The 24,873-nt window shown below is 30.0% G+C and overlaps 1 protein-coding gene and 1 non-coding gene across 3 annotated transcripts; one reads left to right on the forward strand and one right to left on the reverse strand.

The window, feature by feature from the left end:
- Nucleotides 1-9,758: 9,758 nt before the first annotated feature.
- On the forward strand, nt 9,759-15,889 carry LOC109817510 (glucomannan 4-beta-mannosyltransferase 9). 2 transcript variants are annotated; one of them, XM_020382775.3, is made up of 10 exons: nt 9,759-10,249; nt 10,341-10,640; nt 10,717-10,815; nt 10,947-11,199; nt 13,393-13,503; nt 13,663-13,799; nt 14,115-14,228; nt 14,306-14,505; nt 14,936-15,130; nt 15,273-15,889. In XM_020382775.3, exons 2-10 carry the CDS (start codon nt 10,341-10,343, stop codon nt 15,433-15,435), a joined length of 1,572 nt encoding a protein of 523 aa, XP_020238364.1. In that variant the 5' UTR covers nt 9,759-10,249; the 3' UTR covers nt 15,436-15,889. The 2 variants fall into 2 exon arrangements, with proteins under 2 accessions (XP_020238364.1, XP_020238371.1); XM_020382782.3 differs by having other exon boundaries at nt 9,759-10,144.
- Nucleotides 15,890-22,727: 6,838 nt separating this feature from the next.
- Nucleotides 22,728-22,810, reverse strand: TRNAL-UAA (transfer RNA leucine (anticodon UAA)). The gene has a single exon. It is a non-coding gene; the product is annotated as a tRNA-Leu (tRNA).
- Between the last annotated feature and the right edge of the window lie 2,063 nt (nt 22,811-24,873).

A 24,873-nucleotide genomic window follows, 5' to 3' on the forward strand; every position in this document is an offset into this window, starting at 1 on the left:
TAGAATTTGAAGAACCATGATCAACATCATAAGATTAAGGTTTTGTAACATCCACCAAACATTTAGAACTTAGACCAAAATTGTAGCATGGTCACTAGTATGATCAGCTACTTAGGCAACATTAGAATTTGGGGCACCAAAAATTGAAGTTGCTTTGTGACAATTTGTTGCAACATGAATTGGACCAGATGCAATCATAATAGTAGAAGCATCAACCCCTCCAAAATAAACAGTTGGAGCTAAAGAACAAGGAATTGGACTAGATGTTGCTACAACATCCGATACAATTATAGTACCATTAACTCTAGGAATTGTTAAACCAAGAGCATGATTAGAAATTGTAACAAACTTAAGCAATTCATTAGGAGAACTTATCTGATTATGCAAATTAGACCCAATACCAACCTAAAAAACTAGTGTAGCAACACAAGAAACTATTGCAGCTCCCAAAGTTGGTGCATCACCTAAGGCAAGTCTAGTTGTGCTAATAAAAGTTCCAGGGATAGTTGTAGTAGCAACAACACTAAGACTAGTAGCCCCAGCTTTGGGACCAGGTTTAGCAATGAATTTCTTACCGTTGGCAACACCATCCAACTTAGAATCTTTAGCATTCTTGGATTTTAAGTCTCCAACTCCCTCACTAGGAATATTAGTCATGCAAAAAACCACAAAATGACCAATCATTTTGCAAGAAAAACAAAAATCAAGGAGTCTCTCATATTCTAAAGCAATAAAGAAAGCAAAACCTTCCCTTTCAAGAAAAATTTGATCAGTAATTTCCTCGACCAGATTGATCTTAATAAGAATCCATGCAAAATGACTATAAGTGTGTTGCATGGTTGCTTGATCAGTTGAAATAAGGACACCAAAACTAGAAGCTATAGAAAACATAATTTGGAGAATCCAATATTCTTGAGGAAGATCAAGTAAACAAATCCAAACCTGAACCAAAGTGTTCCTATCGAGTCTAAGATTAAAGTCAGGCTTCTAAAGAGATAACCGAAGAAAACCAGGGTTCAAGCACCACAATCTCCTAGTAAGAATCTTTCTCAAGTCTTCATTATTTTGGGACGTGAGCTCAAAGTAACCTTTACCCAAAGAGACAAGCTTCCAATTAGCAATCATAAGCCATAATTAACAAAAATTGGCATGCAGATCAACAATCTTGGGGAAATTAACCCTTGGTTAGTATGACTCTCCAATGAAGGTGATTGTTCCATCTAATAAGACATTCGTGGTAGAAATTTTCCAAAATCTTGATGGTTAAGGCGTCTCCCTTCCAACAAGGCTTAGGAAGAGATGATAAGTGAGGCGCCACGTACAGTTGGAGGAGAAACAACATGAGTGTATGAAGGCTTTGGAGGTGGCTTGAGTACATCCATGGTGGGGGAGGAGGCAAGGTATGGCCAAGGACAAGAGAACTTATCTACCATGCCCAACCATGGGAGAGCCAAGAGAGAAAAAATATTCTTCAGTGAATTCACTTCACTAGATCTCAAGACTCTTAACAATTTAGGGTGGTTCATTCAAGAAACTCTCAATGGTTTGGTGTGTAGAAGCAAAAATGAAGGACAATCTTCTTGGAGCCTTCTGACAATTAAAGTGAATTTTGTACAAATAGATTCATTTTCTTGAGTAGACAAAGTCCTTTTTTGGGAGCTAGAGTTCAAATTTTGATGAAATAAATATTTTAATTATTACTAATTTAATTTTTGTTGTCTTGAGATGTATAATTACATGCGTATATTATATTGTTGATTTTATATATGAGTTTTAACTAAGCATAATTATATGTTTAGTTATTTGAAAATGTTATATTATAGTTGTTATGATTGATCGATTGTGAGTGAACTTTAGTTTCTTGTTTGAGATTGAATATAATGGTTACACAATTAATGTATAATCACTGTATTGAATCTTGAATTATTCATTTGGACAATTTGGAAAGATACATATTTTTATAGTTGATTAATATATAGAAGGAGGTTAAGCCTCATTTTAAATTTATTAAGATTTTGGTTAAGTACATTTCTTGTTGTTTTCTGGGTGCATATTTGATTATAGTGAATTTCATGTCACTACTTTCATTTTGTGTACTTAGATACCAATACGAAATGTTGCCAAAATTTTGTCAAATTTAATGTATGGGACTTTACCTTTATGTATTAATCAATTATAAAGAATTATTTTTTTGAATGGGTAGAATCACAACTTGTATTAAAAAGTAAGATTGACATGGTTTATGTGAAACGAATGCACACTGATGGATTAGAGCTAGATGAACTGTTTACGCACAATTGTGAAATATGAGAATGGACTGGAGGAGTTTCTTTAGTTTGCACAAAGGAATGTTACAAACAATAGTGAAAGGTTATACTGTCCTTGTGTGAATTGTTTCAATTTGAAAAGGTATCTAATACATATTATACAAGAGCATGTTTTGTGCAATGGGTTCCTTAGAAGTTACATTATATGGATATGGTATGGTGAATTGTTAGACATGCCACATGTACAATGTTAAGTCAGACGAAGAAATTCCCAGTAAGGTTTTGAATGAGACAAATATAATACATATTGTTATCTCTAACAAATGTGTTAGTGTTTAAGATAAAAAAATTAGTACAGGCAAGTTGAAGAATAGAAAATATGCATGCACCACCCTCTGCACCAAAACCAAGACAAAATAAGCTAAGCACCGGATGAAGGTTGATCAAAAGAAGGAAATACACCAGACAAAGCTATCCACAAGCTACAAGACATCAGATGAAGAGATCAAACGAAAACAAGCTCAACATAAGAAGGAAATTAGTGAAGCCTCAAATGATACAAAACCATGGACGACGGACAAACCTAAATCAAAGCATCCTAGACAGAGTCAAGAGCTTGCATAGTTGACCAGAGACTCAAATACACAAACGAAAACTAAGAATGTTGGATTGCGTCTGAAGTCACAACGAGAAGAACTAACTAACATCCACACTCTCAGAAGAACACATGAAGTCATTAAAATAGAAGAAGAGAGAAAAGAAAAATGGACTAGCGCTTATCCATAAGTCAAAGTTGCATGTGTCAAAGCAAGTTTACCTACCAGTCAGTAAAAGACAATGCCTTTGCAGCTACAATGCCAGAAAAGTACATAGATGTCTAGGTCATGATTGAACCCAGACATAGAAGTAAACAAACGATACAAAAAGACTTTACGTAACCCAATATCACCGAGCAAACATTTAATGCAAGATCAAATGCATTAAATGCAAGATCTATGAAGCCCGAACAAACTAAACAAAAGAATCAGATGATGGCTAGTCAAGCATCAAGATTGGGTATGATCACAAACGGAAGAACATTCAACAAACACTAGATGAGGCCTACTACAAGTCGAGACATTGAAGTATCAGAAGAAAAGCCAAAACATGACCAAACCTGGAACAAGACAAAGATGTGTTAAACATCAGATGAAACCAGATGACCAACTCTAATAAAAGGACAGTTAAGGCAAGGCACATCATGAGAACCAGATAAATCAAGCTAATTGAATAGACAAAGTACAATATGTGCACTAGACGATTATGAGTCCAATATTAGATGAAGGTGTGTCAAGGACAACCTCTAGTGCAACATAAGAAATTAGACGAAGCATGAGACAAAGAACAAAAGAAAGTCAACAACACATAAGACGAAGGACAACACAGACTGAAAGACACTTCAAACAAGAACAAAGGCTGTCCATTCACAATGTTGACCAGATCAAAAGAAAATTCAAAAGCATTAAACTCAGATGCTCAGATGAAAGTCAAGATTGAGATGCACAGGACCAACAGACGCAGACGAAGACTACCATGCAAGCAATTAAAGAATCAAGTCTTAAAAGAAAAATCAAGGCATCATCTACAATCACTCAAATGCTCTCAACATGATAGCGTGATGAAAGAAGAAGAAGAAAAGCACGCAAAAGCTAAAGCATGCATGTGTCAGAGAAAGTACATCACTTTTTTAGAACACTCTACAACTATGTGACCAGAAAAGGACAAAAAGGTTCCTAGGTCTTTGCTAAATTCAGACACAGCTGCTAACAAGGCAAAGAAGACTTCACACAAGGTCTACAAACAGGAAGCATCATTTAATGCAACGATCTTGAGCATTAAATGAGAGATTAAACTAGTCATGAACGACTATATCTGCTTCAACGGTCACTTGCAACGAGCAAATTCTACAAGACAATATATATATCACTATCTCAAACCTTAAAAGGTTGGCGTTTTGGGTTTTGGCTTTAACCTTGTATTATTAACCAAGTGATATCAAGCCCACGAAGCAACGAATCCAGAGATAGAGCGTAAAGAGTCAAATATACCTATTCATATGTATCTTAGGAACAAAAATCTTAGTGAGTGTACCAACTTATGTATTCTCTATGTGAGAGTAAACCAAACACTCAATCGTTGCAAAAACTAAGGTTGCATACCTTAGTGTGTGTATAATCTTATGTATCCTCTCTATGAGAGTAAACCAAACACTCAAACCAAACTTGTCTAGTTAATATATGTAGAGCCTGAAGAGGCTAGGGAAATAATACTTGTAAAGCATGAAGAGACTTGTCAAAGAATACTCACTACGAGCCAGAAGTGGCTGATTAAAGAATATTAGCATAGATGAGTGAAGTCAACGTGTTAGGAGTTGGTCGAGAATACTCACTAAGAGCCAGAAGTGGCTGATCAAAGAATACTAGCGCTAATGGTGAAGTTAGCGAGCCAGGAGTTGGTCGGTAATACTCACTAGGAGCCAGAAGTGACTGAGTAAAGAATACTAGCGTCCGCAAGTGAAGCTGACGAGCTAGAAGTGGTTGACAATACTTGGGACTAGGAGTGGTTGTGACTTAGGTGGTCTATAATACTCACTGCGAGCCTAAAGAGGCTGAACAAATAATACTTGTAATTCATTGATTATCTAGTAGAACCTTTCATTTGAGGGAGTCTGGACGTAGCTTAGTTTGAGTGAACCAATATAAAAATACATGTGCTATGATTTAATGTTTTAGACGCACTTTATTTTATTGATTTAATATACTAAAAACTTTGTCTAAAGCAGATTGTCTATTAAAACTATCTTCAGACGAAAAATCATACCTTTTCAACTAATTATCCTAAAAGAACGGTTTTCGCTTAAGAAGTATTTTCTCTTAGCAGATGATGAAACTCCCAGACACAAAATGATTTTGTTAAACCTATTCTGGGTAGCTTCTGATCAGCATTCGCTGATAAGATTTTACTAGACGAAAAAGTGTCTATTTGTGAAAAAATGTTTTTAAAATTCCTTTCTTCACACACACATATTCAACCCACCCCCTTCTATGTGTCTTTCATCTAACTTCATACAAGTGTCTCAAACACAAGAAAAATAAGTTAATTTAGAGATGGATGATCAACTAGAGGATATGATCCATGATGTTAGGATTGATTCTTTCAAACATGCACATGTGTTTGATAGATTGTGCAATGATGTGAAGAAACCTTTGTATCTAGACTACGTTAGTTATGCACAGTTTTGTTTGCGGTGTTAAAATTGTTCATTCTTTAACTTTTTCAATTTACCATTAATTTTCATAGGTGTCTTTGGATGCAAACTTGATCTTGTGGGGGCTTCCTCCGGTAGCTCAGAAGAAGCTTTAATATATTGCTTCAAAAATAAGTTAATTGTCAACCTAATAATACTTATAATTGAATTAAAGTATATTCTAACTATGTTTCATTTATGTTTTATATTCACTTAAATTGTAATGCCCATGTCAACCGAGTAATCACGAATGTGACTATTATGTTACCATTATTATCAGCAAGATTATGAACTCATGGAGGAAGGTAATACATTTTTAAATCAATTTAATTATTTTAAATAATTATTTAATTATTTAATGATCAATTAATATTTAAATTATATATATATATATATTGAATTAATTTAAGGTATTCAAAAATTTAACTCTATTTGTCGACGAAAAGTTGAAAGATATTTGCAAAAGATAGACATTGACTTATCTTGAGTCAATTTGAGGATTGATTTATCTTTTTGTACATTATTTTAGTTTTCTTTGTGTATATTGGCTAGTTTACTTTAGATTCATTGTTATTTGATAACAATGGTACATTCTTATACTAAATGTTCATTATTATTAATTTGTGACATTTATTGTTAACTTTAACAAATTTATTATTAATTCTCTTTGATTGCTAGTTATTTTACTTTATACAATTTTTAAATTTAAATGAAATATTATGTTTTATATAGGTTTGTATTGATCTAGATAACAATATTATGTTATATTAATCTACCTAAGTTGTATTTTTTCTATATAGGTTTAGGAAAATTATAAAAAAAAAAGTGTACAACATATTAAAAGAATGCATTTTTTTATGATGTGTGTGACCATACTTATCATAGAAAGTGCATACTCTATGGTAGGTGTGACCTTATCCGTCATAAAACATTCTATGATAGATAAGGTTAAACCCATCATAGAATGTGGGTGTCAATGTGATTAAAACATTACATTTGGTATCCATATTATGATAGATGTTGACCATTTGACATAAAAAGTGAATTTTCTATGTCACGTGTTGACCTGTCATAGAATGTGTGAACATTCTATGTCACTAGGAACTGTGTTGTGTCCAGAGCCGACACATAATCTACAAAACACCTAACATAGAAAGTCTCTACCACATTAGTGTTCTGCTTGGCATGTCCCTGAACCAACCCATACTATAAATTTTGAAAGTGATTAGTGAAAAAAGAACTATAAATAAGAACGTCATCAAAAGACACTAAACAAAACACCTTAACTATGGACAAAGTTGGTCATTCATGAGCCTTTCGAAGGAATAAGGAGGATTAATAAGCCCAAAGGGCATAACTGAAAAACTCACAGAGACCATCTTAAGTTCAAAAAGCTATCTTGGAATACCTGTAGGCTTGATCCGAATCTGATGATAGTTTAAATATGAGTCAATATAAGAAAATATAGTTATGCCATAAGGACTCTATAATCAATACAAATGCACCATGTGCCATTTTTCTTCGCACTGTCAAAATTGGGGAAGAGAAAAGGCTTATGTTGGGCTACCTAATAAGTGTTGATAGTAAGAGGTCTTGGATGATGATAGTAGCACAACATTCTTGTGAGTTGGGGGTAGTGGTAAGGTTTGATGTTAACTAGGGAAGTTTTGGGTAGGAAGGGTATATGATGGTCATTAGGTATTTTTAGGGGTAGGCCTTGAGGGCATAATGTACACTTGGTGAAATTGGTTTAAGAAGTACTGAATTTGAGGTTAGGGATGTGGGAGGGTTCAATTGAAAGATAATGAAAGGAAGCAACCATATCAATGTGGAATAAGTGAAATAGTTATTTGCAAGTGGTTGTGGTCAATAAAGGCTTATCATAATTAAGGGTATTAGAATATTAGTTGTCGTTAAAAGTCATGTAGAGAAAAGAGAAATCATAAATAATGGGTGAAAGTGTGTTGAGTCACTCAATTCCAAGGACCAAATCAACCTCTTGGATTGGTAAGAGGTAAATTAGAATGTTGAAGTCATTGTTCTGGATAAGAATATTGAGTTGGGACATGAACCAATGAAAATGATGTGGGCGCCATTTTTTGCCATTACTGGGAGGGTAGGGTTAGGTGTAATAAGTAGTTTGAGATGTTGAAAAATATTATGGGAGTAGCATTTGTTAACAAGGACAATAATAATAAGTCTATCAATACTCTCTTGAAAACCTAAAGTCTATGGGGAGGGGTGGCCATTGAAGGCCTATGAAGAGAGTTATAAATGAATTGGATTAGCCTTAAGGGGTCAGGAGGAGGAATGGTAGTGTGTCGAGTTGAAGGGGGAAGATAGTGTCAAGGTCAGGAGGGCTAGGAATGCTCAAATATTCATTTATTCTATTTTTTTCTTACTTACATATCATTTTCTAAAACTAAAATGTTCCTTAAATATTACATTAACAAAATTATAAAACACTTTAAAATATATTTTTTAGTAAAAGAATGACAATAAAAATAAACATGTGAGGAGAAAAATATACGAAAATTATTGATATGAAGAAATAATATTTATCAATATATTTCAAAGTTATCAATCTCTATATAATATTCATAAAACTTGCCTTGTTGCTTGAAAATGCAATAACTTACAAGACAAAATTTGATATTGTTCTTTGAATTAGAATTTTATCTCGATAATCTGCTTAATAAATAATTTTATTAAATGATAATGTGTATTATTAATGTGAAATTTTAATTCTTAATCCAAGAATAATATCAATGATATTTATAAAAAAATTATTAACTCAAGTGATTTGACACTTATACTTCTTAACCAAAGATCAAGGTTTGATCCCTACTTTAAACATGAAGTTACAATTTAAGGAATCAACTTGATGAAAATGAATTAAATTTTCTTATCAAACAAGTAAAAATACTAAAAATATTTACTGTACTACATCTAAGTTTTTATAACCTTTAAAATAATAATAAATTCTAAAAAAATTATACTCAAATATTTTGTCAAAAAGAATAAAAAAATAAAATATTTATAATAAAAATTATAAAAATAGAATTAGAATGTCCGTCTAGAAAGAAAAATAATAATATGATTATCATCATAAAAGAACTATAAAAAGATAATAGGATACTTTACCAAAAAAATTTAAAAATAACATTTAATTGTCATTATTTCTACGATCAAACCTTCAAATATAGACATAAAAATAATTGTCTTAAAATAATTGTCTGAGTTTTACAAATCCTATTTTATATTAAAAAGGTAAAACTAAAATAAGTAAGCATTTACATCCGTCCCTAATCACTACCAGGCTGGGTGTATGCACTATTTTTTAATACTCTTACGTTAATTTGTTAAAATTAATATATATTTTACACGACACTCATTTAAAAATAGAAAGAAAATTTTTTTAATAAAACACGAAACCATGTATTATAGCTGGCAAAATAGTAAAACATGTATTACAAGACTTGCTTAATAATCACATTAATTAAAATGTTGTAATTAATTAAATTTAATACATGTACTTTCAATTATTTATTAAATGCAATTTTCTTAATACTAAAACACTAATTAATGCACGGAAAAGGAAAACCCTGCTCAAAGCTGATTGACATTTGATTTTACTTATTATTATTATTTTTACATTCCAACATTTTTAAATACCCAACATTTCTCAATATTTCTCTCTTTTTGTTACATTACCGACAATATCAATAACTTAATTTTTTTTCTCTCTTTTTAACTCTGACAAGAGTGTCTAAAAGTCTTTTTCCTATGAAAAAATTATGATAATTAGAATATTTCAATGATTAATTATATAATCAATTATTATTATAATAGATTATAATCATAATAAATTTTTAGTTAGATAAATTTAATGAAAATTAATTTTGCAATATTTAATTTTGTTTAAATTAAAAAAAAACTAATTAATTTTTATGTAATAAATCAAAGAGAAAAAACTTGATAAATAATAATGAATTAAAAAATTTTCGTTATAAAAAAAGTTTACTTTTTAGAAAAAAATGATTTGCAATCTTAAAATATATTGTTTCATACAAACAACTTATCTCATAAACAGAATTTCAAAAAATAATAAAATAAAATAAAACACATGAAATATCGAATTATTAGGTTTCCACATGCTCAAATTATATAAGCCTAACGTTCACAGTTGTGGTGGCATCAAGAGTTCAAGGTCTAGAGGCATTGTGGGGTGCAAAACCCATTATAAAAGGCCAACAACAGAGAGAGAGAGAAAGACAGAGAGAGAAGACAGAGCATCCTCATAGAGGCCATTGCTCTTACAAAAAACAACCACATTCTCTCTCTCTCTCACTCACTCTTGTTCTTCATTCCTTTTTTTTTTTACCTCATTTTTTTCAACCCTTTATTTGCTTTGGTTCCAACCAGAGCTAGTCTTGGCTTCCACATAATAACTGACATCATAAGTATTTTGCTCACGGAAATTAAGGAGCCATGCAATTAGCAAACTAGCACCACTCTTCCCTCATCCATTTTCTGTTCCCTCATTTCCTCAAAACAAAGAAGCAGTGTTCCAAGATCTAGAAGGTGCAAGGTGTGTTCCTCTAGCTTCCTTTTTGCGTGACCCCGAAGCAAAACACATACTCCAGTATATCAAAATCAAACTACCCAAAAGAGAAAAGTCTGCTTCATTGCCAAAGTTGGTTCATTTCTTAAAATCCATTTCGTGGGGTGTTTGTTTGTTTGTGATTAGTAATATATAACCTCTCTTCTCTCTTTGTTGTTTTCAGATGGAAGCGTTTCAAGGGGCGAGGGATGACATTTCCTTCCAAATTGGCCTGATTTGGAGCCAAGTGAAGGAGCCAGTGATCGTGCCACTGCTGAGAGTGTCAGTGTTTCTGTGCTTGGCCATGTCTTTGATGATGCTGGTGGAGAGGGTGTACATGGGCTTCGTCATTTGCTTGGTCAAGCTCTTTGGTCGAAAACCCGAGAAGCGTTACAAGTGGGAGCCTATGAAGGACGACGTTGAGTTGGGAAATTCCATTTATCCAATGGTTTTGGTCCAAGTCCCAATGTACAACGAAAGAGAGGTATAACCAAAGTCCAACATCTTTTTGTTCTGTTAGTTTTGACGTATATTGTGTAACATTATACTTCTCAATGCAGGTTTATCAACTATCGATTGGTGCCGCATGTGGTCTTTCTTGGCCTTCAGACAGAATCATCATCCAAATTCTCGATGATTCTACTGACCCAACAATCAAGGTAATTATGTTATTCGAATTAATGCATATAATAGAGAACACACAATATACATTGATATATGATATTATCCATGATATATATGTGATTAATAAAATAAAGGGGTTGTGAGTGAAAGCAATGAAAAATTGCAGGAATTGGTGCAAATGGAATGTAGCAGATGGGCGAGCAAAGGGGTGAACATAAAGTACGAGGTGAGGGACAACAGAAACGGTTACAAAGCTGGGGCTCTTAAAGAAGGCATGAAACGCAGCTATGTGAAACAATGTGATTATGTTGCAATCTTTGATGCTGATTTTCAACCAGAGACTGATTTCCTATGGCGAACTGTCCCATTCCTTGTCAACAACCCTGAACTTGGTCTCGTTCAGGCACGCTGGAAGTTTGGTACTTTCTCTTTCACTCAACCCCTTGTTTATGTCTCATCTGCACCTTAATTCATATTCTCTGTAACCAAATCTAATGAATTTACGTAATAGTGAGACACGCGTCATTACCATCTATTAGTAAAAATTCACATTTACAAATAAATGAAATTAGTCTCAAACTTAACAAACTAGTATATCAATAAAAGAAAAAGGAAACTTTATTTGTAACCATAGTATATTAGGTAAATAATTTATTCATACTTATCATGATAATAATTATCTTCAAATTTATAGTATATGCTTGATTATAATCTATTAAGAGTTGAGACCAACAAGAGATAACGTAAACCTTACTATTTTTATTTCATAAATTTAAAAGTCGGAATAAATTTTAATTATTATATTAGAAAAAAAGAGTCCAGCATTGTCTTGAGTTTTGGTTCTAGGCCTTTGGCGGCTTGGCTTTAATTTCTTTTTCTTGGATTAACCATTTAGCCTTAATCCGGGGCCATGGTTCCGAGAATACAGCTTCGCTAATAAAAAACTGTCGGCGGGTCTTGTTTGTTTTGGAAATGTTCTTGTTTGGTTGGGCTGAGGTGGGTCCCACTTTGTGCTTGAATGGCCCTCTAGATAGGCCACGTGTGCGTCTCTTCCCGTGTTCGCCAAGACCAGCGTTTGTGTTCTTACTTTCTTTGTTTGGCTTGTGTTGTCTTCATAGTTCTGGAAAAAGTGGGAGTGCCATTAGTAAATCTCTTTTTCGATTTTGGATACAGTCTGTCATGTGAGGTCACCATCATAAATCAACTGAAACACATGATATAACATTAATGGTTTCCGGGGGTTACGAATGATTAAGAGATTAAGGTCAAGATAGTTAGATTTTTTTTTTAGTATATGACATGATGCATAAAAAATATTATTGAAAATAAACTAAATTCAGTTTGATAATTATGATATATATCCTGAAAAACAAGTGCTTAAGGGTTCATTTATGGCGGGAATGGGGTTAGTTTTCTGTGGCCGAAAAGTGAGATAACATAGTTGGACCACAGCCAGGAAAAAATTAGTGTGGGGGTTTATAGCCCCAGCAACTCAATAAGTAAAGGGAATTGATACGCAAAATCATCATAAATGTTCTTGAGTCAATAGAAAATACGGTGGTTCGCTTATTATTTTTATAAATGATCATGTAACTTTATGTTAGAGGTATAGTTAAAGGCATTTATATCTTCACCTAATAATTAGATCATCATAATAGCTGCCTACAAAACTACTACTATGTGCTAGAAAAGTATTCTATTTAGATTTATATATATATATATATTAATTTTACGCATATTAAAAAGTTAACTAAATATATTTGATTTTCATAATTTCATGTAAATATATTATATATTTTTAAAAATATCTTTAATCACATTTATAATAGATAGTGTTTCTATTTAATTTCCTATAAATATTTTTAAATTAAGAATATTAAATAAAGTTAGTCTATCTGAGTGTGCTATCTGAGTGGCTTTTAAGCATGTCAATTACATTTATGATCATGTTGAAGGAAACTGTGCAGTGTGCTATCTGAGTGGCTTTTAAGCATGTCAATTAAATGAGAAGGACACAATACTAATTCAAGAATAGACTCGAGCATGTGCATTACCAGAATTTTTCGGCTCATACCTTTTTCAAGTTTTTTTTTTTTTTTTTCAATCAAGGAAGTTGTAAATTTGTTTTCGACTATTATTAAAGTCCGAAACATAATTATTGTGGATTGTTGTGACCGCAAAAGAGGGCAATATTACTTGAAATTAATCTGCATGCGTATGTCATGGGGCACCTCTGTTTTACGAGGGCACAACACCGTTGTTGGTATAATTGAGGTTGTTGATGTCATGTCATGATTGTTTATAAGATGTTTATTTTCCTTCTTCTTTTCTTACTTTATTGTTTTTATTTTTATTTGGGAGTTCTCTAGTCTAGTACTAGTAAGCACATTTTTATTTTGTTTCTAATCTTAGAAAACACATTTTGTGATAGAAAATCTTCTACTACTATTGCATCCGGCAGCTGCATGTGCAAAATTTTAATGGTGGACCCTCATTTCGCAACTATTACTAAAAGGCAGCTGAATTGATATCGCACTCTCCTTCTAAATCATTCCCAATTACACCATGGAATTGTTAATTTCATTGCATTAACAATGCATTTTTATTTTCAGTGAATGCAAATGAATGTTTGATGACCAGGATGCAAGAGATGTCACTGGATTACCATTTTACTGTGGAACAAGAAGTGGGGTCTTCCACTTACGCCTTCTTTGGCTTCAACGGTAATCATCTGGTGCCAGATAATCTATCCCTAGAATACAAAAAAAACAACAACAAAAAAATGAAAACAATTTCATCCTTTTTGATAAAAAAGAATAATTGATTTTAAGTGCAAAAGTGGAAATGTTACAACCAATTTTTGTACTCATCTAAATGATCAGGGACTGCGGGTGTATGGAGAATTTCGGCTCTGAATGAGGCTGGGGGGTGGAAGGATAGGACCACAGTAGAAGATATGGACCTGGCTGTCCGAGCCAGTCTCAAAGGATGGAAATTCTTATACCTAGCCAATTTGAAGGTTCCATTTGCTTAATTCAATACAAGTCAATGTTGTTCATATCTTCTTCACACATTACAAAATTTCATGTGTGTATGATAGGACTTAAGAGTATTGATTAGTTGTTCAGTTGTTCCTATTTAGTGTTAAATTTTCATGCACGTGTATAGTTAATCAATCAGAAATTATACTGATATGACATAAAAAATTTAGTATACATGATTTGTGATCAGATGATAGGGTAAAACTTATTTTCATTGCATGTTTACTCTTCTTTTTATCATATGATTTTGTTGATATGGCATGAATTACATGAGTTTATTAATTGGACTACAGGTTAAAAATGAATTACCAAGTACTCTAAAGGCCTACCGGTACCAACAGCACAGGTGGTCTTGTGGACCAGCCAATCTTTTCAAGAAAATGTTCACGGAGATTATGAGAAACAAGGTAAGGTTGGTCCTTTGAACTGGCAGGACAAAAAGTATTGGCTATTTATGACCAAAATTCTTATGTGTCCATTGCAGAAAGTGTCCTTGTGGAAGAAGATATATGTGATTTACAGCTTCTTCTTTGTCCGGAAGGTCGTGGCCCACATCAACACTTTTGTGTTCTATTGCATTGTGTTACCTGCAACAGTTGTGGTGCCTGAGGTTGCGGTTCCCAAGTGGGGTGCTGTGTATATCCCTTCCATTATCACCCTCCTAAATGCTGTTGGAACTCCAAGGTCTTCATTTTTCCCTAGTTTTCCTTTCTTCAATAGTATAATCTATTTGCCTCTACGATCAAATCTCAAAAGATTAATTTGGATGATCTATAGAGCACATAATAAAACATATCAGAAGACTATCAGAATCGGTCTAGTGATAGGAGTTTAAGTAGTTTTTGTAGGATTATAAGTTCAAATCTCATTATGATCTATGTATACAAAATAAAATAAAATAAACACATCATATATAGCTCCTTGGTCATAGCGCATTTTAAACCATGCAAATGAAATGAGGAATTCCTAGGAATGAGGAATTACGACACACGATTGTTTTTCCACTCTTTAAAATCTTAAACATTTTGCATGAGACATTCCCAAATGGTCTAAAAGTACTTAAAACTTTAAAGACAATGAACTTGTTTACTCAAAGTGTTTAGCTATTTTTCAGGTCACTCCACTTACTGGTCTTCTGGATTCTTTTTGAGAATACCATGTCTCTGCATAGAACAAAGGCGACAATTATTGGTCTACTAGAGGCTAGTAGAGTGAATGAATGGATTGTCACTGAAAAGCTTGGAGATGCTCTAAAGGGTAAAGGTGGGGGTAAAGCACCCAAGAAGTTTCGATTCAAGATTGGAGAAAGGTATAAAGGAGTATTCTTACTCTTGGTTTCATTAATCAGAGAACATTATAAAACAACATTCACTAATTCACTTTTTAGATGATATCTAAGTGCTTAGTGCTTACCTATCTATATTTGTTGTCTTTGTGACCAATATCATTAGGATTCACATGTTGGAACTTCTAGTTGGATTCTACCTCTTCTTCTGTGGCTGCTATGATATCATGTTCGGCAAAAACCGCTTCTACATATTCCTATATATCCAATCAATTGCTTTCTTCATCATGGCATTTGGATATGTTGGCACTTTCGTTCCCAACTCCTAGAAGGACTTGACACACTTGATTCAGATATCTACATATTGTAATAGTGTTCGCAGTATAATCTGTGGCATTAGAAATTAAAGCTTGTGTTAGCATAAATGAATGCGTGGTCATTCTTCAAGGTTCCCATAATCAGAGTCCGTGACCCGAAACAGTTTTTTGTGAATATTCAACAAAGATGCATAAGGAAATTACGTAAGTTATTCTCTTGGAATTGGAAATGAAGCATACAGAAAATCGATACAGAAGTCTACAGGCATCAATCATCCCTGGGCAAACATATTTGATTGGACAGATGGTTATTAAGATTTTGTAGTTCTTTTTTCTTTTCTTTTTTTATTTTTATTTTTTATTTTATAAGACTTTTCCTTCTTTTGCCTTTCTTTACTTGAATTTGTTTGAAGAAATAATAAACAGCTTCCAATAAATGGGGTAGATTACAGAGTTTCAAGTTGAATATCCATTTTGTCTTGCTCAATGTCTTCTAATCAAAATTATACAAATTATAATGTTAAGGTTATAACTACGATTGGTTTATTAGTAAATGTAGAATGTGTGCATGATACTCATTCCTTAATATTAACAAGGAAAGTGAATATTTTAATAGGATTGATCTATGCCTGAAGGGATTTAAAATTCCAATCACCAACACTGGTATGAATGTAATTATGCATCGTCACAATGGAATTGAGAAAACAAAAAAAGGAAATTAAACTAGTGTTGGAGGTTTATTGTAACCAGTTAGTTTCTAATTTCCTTTTCTTTGCATCTTTTAATACACGTAAGTATCTCTCATCCAAAATTATATACTAGATTAGTCTTCATTCACTATTTTAAGTATGAATTTGGTATTCAGTGAATTTTATTGTGTAAGTTTTATATATTGTTTAGAATTCAGATTTGTCTCCACTAAAATGAAGAGTACACTTTAAAGGATAAAGTAATAATAATTTTTAATTAAAAAATCAACGATAAAAAATCATGATAAAAATATATATATATATATATATATATATATAATAAAATTTAAATTAACTATAATATTCCATTGTTGATATTTTTATCAACTTATTATTTTAATGAAATTTTCTCACTTTAGAGGAGTCAAATTTTTAGAATTTGAGTTATTTAAAATCGAATTTTTAACTGGTATTTTTAAAACTTTAAAATTTAATTATATTGTAAACTTTAAATAAAAATTTATTTAATTCTTAAATAATTTTTTAAAGTATTTTAATGATAAAAATTAAAATAAATTATATTATTCTTTCATAAGAGATATGGCTATTATACTTGTATGTTAAAATATATAATTGAGTTAATTATGTTGAAACTTTATAAAGTTCTACAAAATTGCATGAACACTATATTTTAAAGGTTTACATCAGTCCTTATTACAGGGAATCACAATGTAATATTTTCCAAATAATTAAGATTAAGTAATATATAAAAGGTGCTAATGTAATATTTTTCAAACAATAAAATAAAGTTATTGTAAGGGTAGAAAAAGTAAAAGGTAAAAATATTAAAATATATTTTTATTTTAAATTTTAAAAATTACAATATAACTAAAAATTAAAATTTTGAAAAAGACTCGTTTAGAATTGAGTTTTAAAGTTTAGGGTTTAGGATTTAGGATTTAAGATTTCATAATTCTGTGTGTAATGTATGAAAATGAAAATATGAAAATTTAGGTGAACCCCAATTCACACTTGAACAGTAAATGAAGGCCAGTTTCCTATATAATTTTAAGGAAGGGTATTTTATGTATATTAAAAGGTGCATATTACGTATAAAAAAAAATTTATATCTGTCTGCTTTGAGTTACTTTTCCATTATAATAATTATAATTCATCGGTCTCTTCAAAGAAAGGAAATATGAAGTCACCGAATTTGCTGCTGTCCCAACAGAATTTACATCACTAGATAAGCCTTGGATTCTCATAAGACAGTTTTTTTTATAAAAATAAAAAATGAAAGAAAAAAAAGTAAATGTGTATTTATATTATGTATGCTGAATTAGCAGAATAAATAATTAATTATACAATAATTATTTATATTATGTATGCAATAATTATTATTATTTTAATTATAAAAAAATATAATTGAATATGTTAAGTTAAATGTGATTTTGAGATAATTGTTTTATTTAAATAGTTATAAAAAGTTACTTTTTTTTAATTGTTCTTTCAATTATATCTTTATGTCTACTGAACTACTTTGTTCACTTGTGACAAATAAGAGAGAAATAATATTGGAGTATTAAGAAGTTAAAAATAATTTAATAAAAATGAAGATCTGAATATATTTTTTTTAATCTGGGTGTTATTTTCTAAGTGAATAGATAAAAAAAACAAAAATAATATGTAGTAATAATAAAAATTTTAACTTAATAAATAATACCATTTTGTATAATACAATATTATATTTATATTAATATTATCTATTTTGAATTATATATATTAAAATATATTTAATTTTTGTTATATATATATATATATATATATATATATATATATATATTTCTTTTATGTATTATTTCATTATATATAATATTAAGATTAATACACTCTCGATAAATCATGTGAACTTAGTTTTATCGCACATATTATCAAATCTTAATTAAATAAAATTAAAATAAATAATTTTATTAAAATTTCGAATTAAATGAAAGTAAGATAAATATATCTCAACTCAACTCGTGGCCGTTAGACAGACCACTTGTTTCTTCTAGCAATAATGGAGGAGCCTGTGCCATGGGAATTCATAATTAATCACATTGTGATTAATTATTACTAGCTCTTAAAAAAAATAGATATTATTATGTACTTTCTCCGTTTTTTTTTTTATTTTTAGAAAATGATTGATATTTTAATTTTTTTAAAATATTTATTATTTATTTTTTTATTATATATCTTTTAGGTGGATAGAAAAAAATAAGTATATTAAAAATAAATAAATATATTATTCAGTAAATACACATTAATTATGAAGAATAAAAATGAAAAAAATAATAATAAAATATTGATTTTAAAAAAAATAACAATGAAAAAGAATAATAAAAAAATAAAAATAAAATAATTATAAATAAAAATGGAGAGAGTATTTAATACTTAAAAAGAACATATTTTTGGTGCTAATTAATGAAAAGTGTTGGTTCTGGAAGAACTCTCCAAATTTATGAGGGGTGACTTAAATAGTACATATGTTTAAATTTAGTGGTTGAGCTAGAGACTTGAGGCTTAAATATGAAATTATATCTGGGTTAATAATAAGAAATTAATGAAGAAAAATAGAATAAAATAATCACTGTTATTGTTTAAAATTAAATGAAATTAACAAGACAAACCATTTTGTTTTTATTCTATTCAATTCATTTTTTTCTCTCCAATTTCAAAGTTATGGGATAGAACTACTTTTTATATAATAATATATAATTATAATTTTGCCTATTTGTTTTACTCCTCAGAAAGGACATGACATTTTTACTCAACTCCATCGTAAAACACCCGAACAATAGTATGATAAGTTATTCTATTTAATTTTATTTCATTAGATTCCATCTGTTTAAATCGATATTTGATACAGAAATTACGTGTCGGTATTTTATTTAATTATAGAGTTTTTGAATTTATAAAATTTTAGATAACTTTTGTACTAAATAAAAAAAATATTATATTTTAATTAACTTACTTTGCAAATCAATTTTATTCAAAATCATCCTTTCTAATTGATTTATTATGTAAAAAAATTTACGTTGAGAGAATGTATCACCATTAAACCTTGCGATTCAATGATTCGAAGCCACAGATATGATATAGCAAATATTAGTGAATGCAAATGCAAATATTCATGAGTGACATTGACAAGTGAACAAATGCTAGTTGTTTGAGTTTCAATAACCTGATTTTGCATGCTCAGCCAAATTAACATGGAAGGTGGACCAAGTAGAAAGGCTGGTGAAGGAGATGTTTCTCCCACTGTGGAGACCTATAACACTTCAATTAATGTGCTTGACATCCTCTTCTTCTTCTTCTTCTACATGCACTTTCATAAATATTGAAAACTATAGAAAAAATGATACATAACAAAATTCTAACATGCTTCACCAACGAGAAGAAATTAAATTCACTATGAGCATACCAAAATACAACTTTGAGTAAGAAAGCTACAAAATATAGCACTTAGGACGTGTATCTATTAACGCTTGAATTTTACATCTTAATCGTGATTTTAAGTTTCTAATATACAATTATATTAAATACATATGAAGAGATCTGTTATTTATAATGATTTTATCTTATTTAAGCATGATTATTTCTTGTAAATTATATATATTGCAAAATGTACACAACATTTTGCAATGAGAAAATTAAATGAGGCTTTCGCATACTTTAAAAAGATGTATGTTTTTGTATCATTTGATGCCATACCAACATGCAATAAGTTAGAATTTATCTTATATTACAAAAAAATTATCAGATAAAATTACCGGTTCTTATCCAGTAACTTTTGAAGATAAAGTTGTAAATATTGAAATTTTGTAGATAAATATTGTTTATTTATTGGATTGGATTTTATATTATTAAATAATATCAATTATGATAACATAAATTCTGTTATTAATTAAATGATGAATATTACTTAGGTTTTTGATGTAATTGAACATATGGGAAATCTTTATTATCATTTTCGGAAGTTATAAAATCGTCAGCCTATTAGACATTTTTATACACATAAGTCACAACATTGTGAAAATTCGTAGTCATTAGATAGAGAGAAGTTATTTAATTGTCATAGTTTTTTTTACCTAAATAATAAAGATGGATTATGACTCCTCTTCGTATACATGTTTTCTAAACCTCTTGTGATTAATTTGTGTTATAAACATATTAAAATGTGCATCATTGTTTTGTAAAATTAAGTATTATTCTCGAATATTTCATATCAAATCCTTTTATAAATCACTATTTATAACTAATATTTTAATATGCAGAATGTACAAGATAAATATTTATTATATATAACTAAAATTTATAATAAATTATATATATATATATATATATAAATAAATATTATGTTTGAACATATAAATTATATTTAAATTTTGTAGAAATAGATATTTTTAAATTTATAATAGTTATATTTTAGATTTATTATAAATAATTTGTATTGTAACATAAGATTATTTTTATTTATAAATAATTTATTTTAAAAATATTAATTTTAATTTATTAATAATTATGATAAGTAAAAATCAAATTAAATAAGAAATTAAAAGAATTTTTAAAAATCCTATTATCAACAAAAAGTCCCTAAAAATGTTCTCGTCTAAGAAATAAGTTTATGCTTTATGTAACATCCTATTTATAAAAAAAATAGAATAATTAGAATATTATAAGAGAAACATTTTATTAATAAAAATAAAATGGGGAGAGGTAAATCAGAAGATTTTGGGCTGGACTCTATGCCTAACTTGGAGACTGGTTCAAAAGAAGAAAATAGAGAGAATGTTAAGTCATTATGCACTTTTTGCAAAATCCAGAGAACTCACAGGAAAGAACTTAAAGGAAACCATAAGGAGAAACACAAATTAACGATATGATAAGAGTAGAGAGATTGTCAATTCCTTTGGACATGTGTGAAGGATAAGAATAGGGAGACTATCCCTAAGACGCTTAAGTTGATGAATTTAATTTATGTAAAGACGTGGAAATTAATTGATAATTGACTCCTAATTTACTCTATGAATTTGTGCTTTGATTCATGTTGTATTGACATATATTGAATTGAAATGGTAATAGATAAATTAGAGCTTTTGATTTGGTTGAATGTTTTGCATGATTTGATGATAATGAACGATATATGAGTGATAAACAAGTATTTGACTAATTGAGTTGAGAATTAAAGTAAAAGGATGTGTATGGATCTATATATATATATATATATATATATATATATTGGGGGTTAGGATTGTATGTGTGATTTGAGAATTTTGGTGTAGTTTTGTTTAATTATGAAAATTTTGGTATAAACATATCTTAATATTTAGGTAATTTATCTTTGCTTGATTATCCAAAAAGAGTTTTATTTGCTAGGTTAGAAATTATACATTTGAAACAATAATTTAGACTCAAAAATCACATAAAAATAATAATAAACAATTGAATTATGTGAGTCACACGATGAGTCTCACGTTTTGTGTGCGAAACGTAATGTATGAAACTTGTAAGCATTGTGAGGACCCTTACATGACCGAATTAGGTTTTGTGGTATCCATAAGAGTTGTAGGCTTGATTATTATCTTTCTAATGGTACTAGAATCACCCAAAATAAAGGTTTATAACTCAAGTTATAATCAACTTAATCAGCAAAGGTTAAGTTGACAAATTTAAGCTTAAATTGTTGTAACGTAATTTTTAAAAATAGTAGATGGTAAAATAAATTATTGACGTCAACATAAAAGTTGTAAATAATTATTTTATATTTTTAATAAAATTAAGATCAATTTGAAATAATAGGTATAACTCTAGATATAACATTTAAACCACACATATCATAGAAACTCAAAATAAGAAGAGATAATTTAAGAGTTGTAATAGTGAGTTGTCCTTTTAAGTACTTGTATTTGATATAAGTTATAGTAATAGATAATGTTATGATGTGTGATGGTGTTTGAGGTTCGATGATAATAATGTCATAATTGAGATGTTATGATAATGATAATATAATGAATATTATAATATGTGATGAATGAATAATGAGAATGATATAGGAGTTGACATTGATTGGAGTAAAGGTTTCATAAAGTTCATTATGGAATAAGATTTTTTAAATGCGAATTTCTTACTTATCAAAAAATACTTTTCTTTTTATTCTTATTCTAATTTGACTCATAACATAATCTCGTTTAAGGTGATTAGGGATGATATAATATGGTCGCATACGCATCGAGAAGCCAAACAATTAAATGGCAAATAAATTAACAAGTTATGATTTATCTATTAGTGCAAATTTGAGAATTTTTGATGAAGTTTTACCTATTTTTTTTGCCCTGCTAACAAAGGCAAATGTAACTAGTATTATTTAATTTAATTAATTCTTATTGGGTTGTTCAGTCTCGTCAATTCAAAACAAAAAAAATAAGTTAAAGGTTTTTAAAATATTATATTACTACATATAGTTATATTTTGATTTGTTAAATCAAAACTAATGAGATTTATGAAGACTTAAAGATGGGGCACACCGGCACAGTACATATTCTGCCTAGAAACGGAACTTTTAAAAGGAAAAACTGCAGGCTGTGGGGTTCGAACCCACGCGCACTTCTGTGCAGAAGATCTTAAGTCTTCCCCCTTAACCACTCGGGCAAACCTGCATGTTGAATTACATATTTCTTTAGTTATTTTTAACTGATTAAACTACTTATTTTTTTTGACAGTATCGTATTGCTGATATGTTAAAATACAACTTCTTTTTTTATTTTTTTATTTTTCCGGTTTTGACTGTTCAGTCTTTTGATACAAGTATTTATTTTCAGTTCATTCCCATAGAGCATCTATAATGCGAGTTGATTATAAGCAACTCCCAATCATTTTAAATAGGTCTCACTATGTCACGTCACTCTTAAGCAACTCTCAACCACTTTAAATGGGTCCCACTATGTCACGTCACTCTTAAGCAACTCATACTATATTTTTATAATTTTTGTTCCAATGAAAATTTCTTATAAGTACTCCTACTTTTTTACAACTCATACTAAATTTTTTAACACCTCACACTACACTTTATTATAAATTTTTTAAAAATTAATTATTATGAATAATATATAAATATGAATAATTTACTAAATGTATTTTTTTTATTATAAAATATAAAAAATAAAAATAGAAAATAAAATGTAAAAAATAAAAATAGAAAATAAACGTAAATCTCGTTCCCTCTTTCTCTTTCAACGTCTCTCTCTTCTTTATGTGATTCTCTCTTGTCTCTCATTCCTCTCTCGTGGCTGGTGGGCGACGACGCTGGTGCGGCGACAGTGGCCACAGGGACGACGACACTGGTGCGAGGACAACGATGAGAGGAGGGCTGGTCCTGGTGCGACGGAACTGGTGCGGGGACGACAACGTTGCGACGACGGTGGCCACAGGGACGACGGTGCTAGTGCGACAGTGCTGGTCCGACGACGGTGGCCACGTGGACGACGACGAGAGGAGCTCCGCAGTGGCTGGTGTTGGTGCGAGTGAATCTCAGCGGTGTTGCTAGCTCACGGGGAGGTCTTCTGTGCGACGGTTCGTGGCTTTGGGCATGGAGATGTTGAAGCGGCCAGCTTGGACAGATGAACCATTGAGAACCCTCCATTTGGCATTTCACAATCCTAAGCACCGTAGCTTCAGGAAGGAACGGTTTTAAAAATTTTCAACTTTTTCTTGTCAAGTAGGATTACTCCAATAACAAATATTTCTAAGTTCCGTTGCTTAATCTTAAGAAACAGCACAAGCACCCTCCGCTGAAAGTGCTCTTATTAGCAAAAATACAAGTAATGAATAATAAGGCCACAAAGAATCTACAAATAGACAAACAGTACATTGAAACCTTTATTATTATTTTAAGCTTGTTTGTCTTAATTTTTTGAAAAACCAAATTACATAGTATCATAACTGACCATTGCGTCAAATTACTACTCATTGATAGCTTTATTCACTACCGGTGAAAAAGAGTCATTTCTTCCTTATATGAATTTTGTTTTAAAATAATATAAAATAAAATATAGAAATAAATAATATTACAACATGTAAAGTAACTGAGACAAATCTTAACATGTAAATGTGTAATTAGTTATAAAGAGTAAAAAACAAAAAACAAAAATTGAAACTAGTTGGAAAATAAGTGAATAGTTATTATTGATAAAATAAATAATTCTTTTTTATAAATATATTTTCTATTATTTTACTCTTAAGAGATATGTTGGTGAAAAAAAATTTAAAATATAATAAAAAAATATAGATGTCTAAAAAATTCGAGATGAAAAGGAATATCTTCTTTATATATTATTGTGAATAAAGTGTGTAAATTAAAAATTAAAATATTAATATTTATTACTGATTTTAACCACTATTATACTATTAAATTTTCAACTAATAGTATTATTGGTCATATGATTGGTCTAATTTTCAAAATATTATAAATAACAATTGAAAAACTAATTTTTGTGAATTTCATTAATCAATTCCAAATTCCAAAGCATAAAATGTAGAAAGAATAAATAACTATTTTCAAAGTAAAAATATTTTGAGATTTTTTAATTGAAATCTAAACATGTGTTTAGTGACTTTAGTCCTTCATTTTGTGGACTGAAAATTACATAAGTACTTTTCCAATTTTTATCCAAGCATGACCCAACTTTTATGTTTGTTTATGTATCTCAAACAAAGGTTAGTA

This window comes from Cajanus cajan, chromosome 7 (assembly GCF_000230855.2).
Source record: "Cajanus cajan strain Asha chromosome 7, NIPB_CcT2T_4, whole genome shotgun sequence".
NCBI classification, from domain to species: Eukaryota; Viridiplantae; Streptophyta; class Magnoliopsida; order Fabales; family Fabaceae; genus Cajanus; species Cajanus cajan.

Excerpts from the sequence above, each read along its gene's own strand:
- LOC109817510 (XM_020382775.3), top strand. The coding sequence starts at position 10,341 with ATGGAAGCGTTTCAAGGGGCGAGGGATGACATTTCCTTCCAAATTGGC. Across the intron at positions 10,816-10,946 it reads CTACTGACCCAACAATCAAG|GAATTGGTGCAAATGGAATG; the intron begins GTAATTATGTTA and ends GAAAAATTGCAG. Across the intron at positions 13,800-14,114 it reads TATACCTAGCCAATTTGAAG|GTTAAAAATGAATTACCAAG; the intron begins GTTCCATTTGCT and ends ATTGGACTACAG.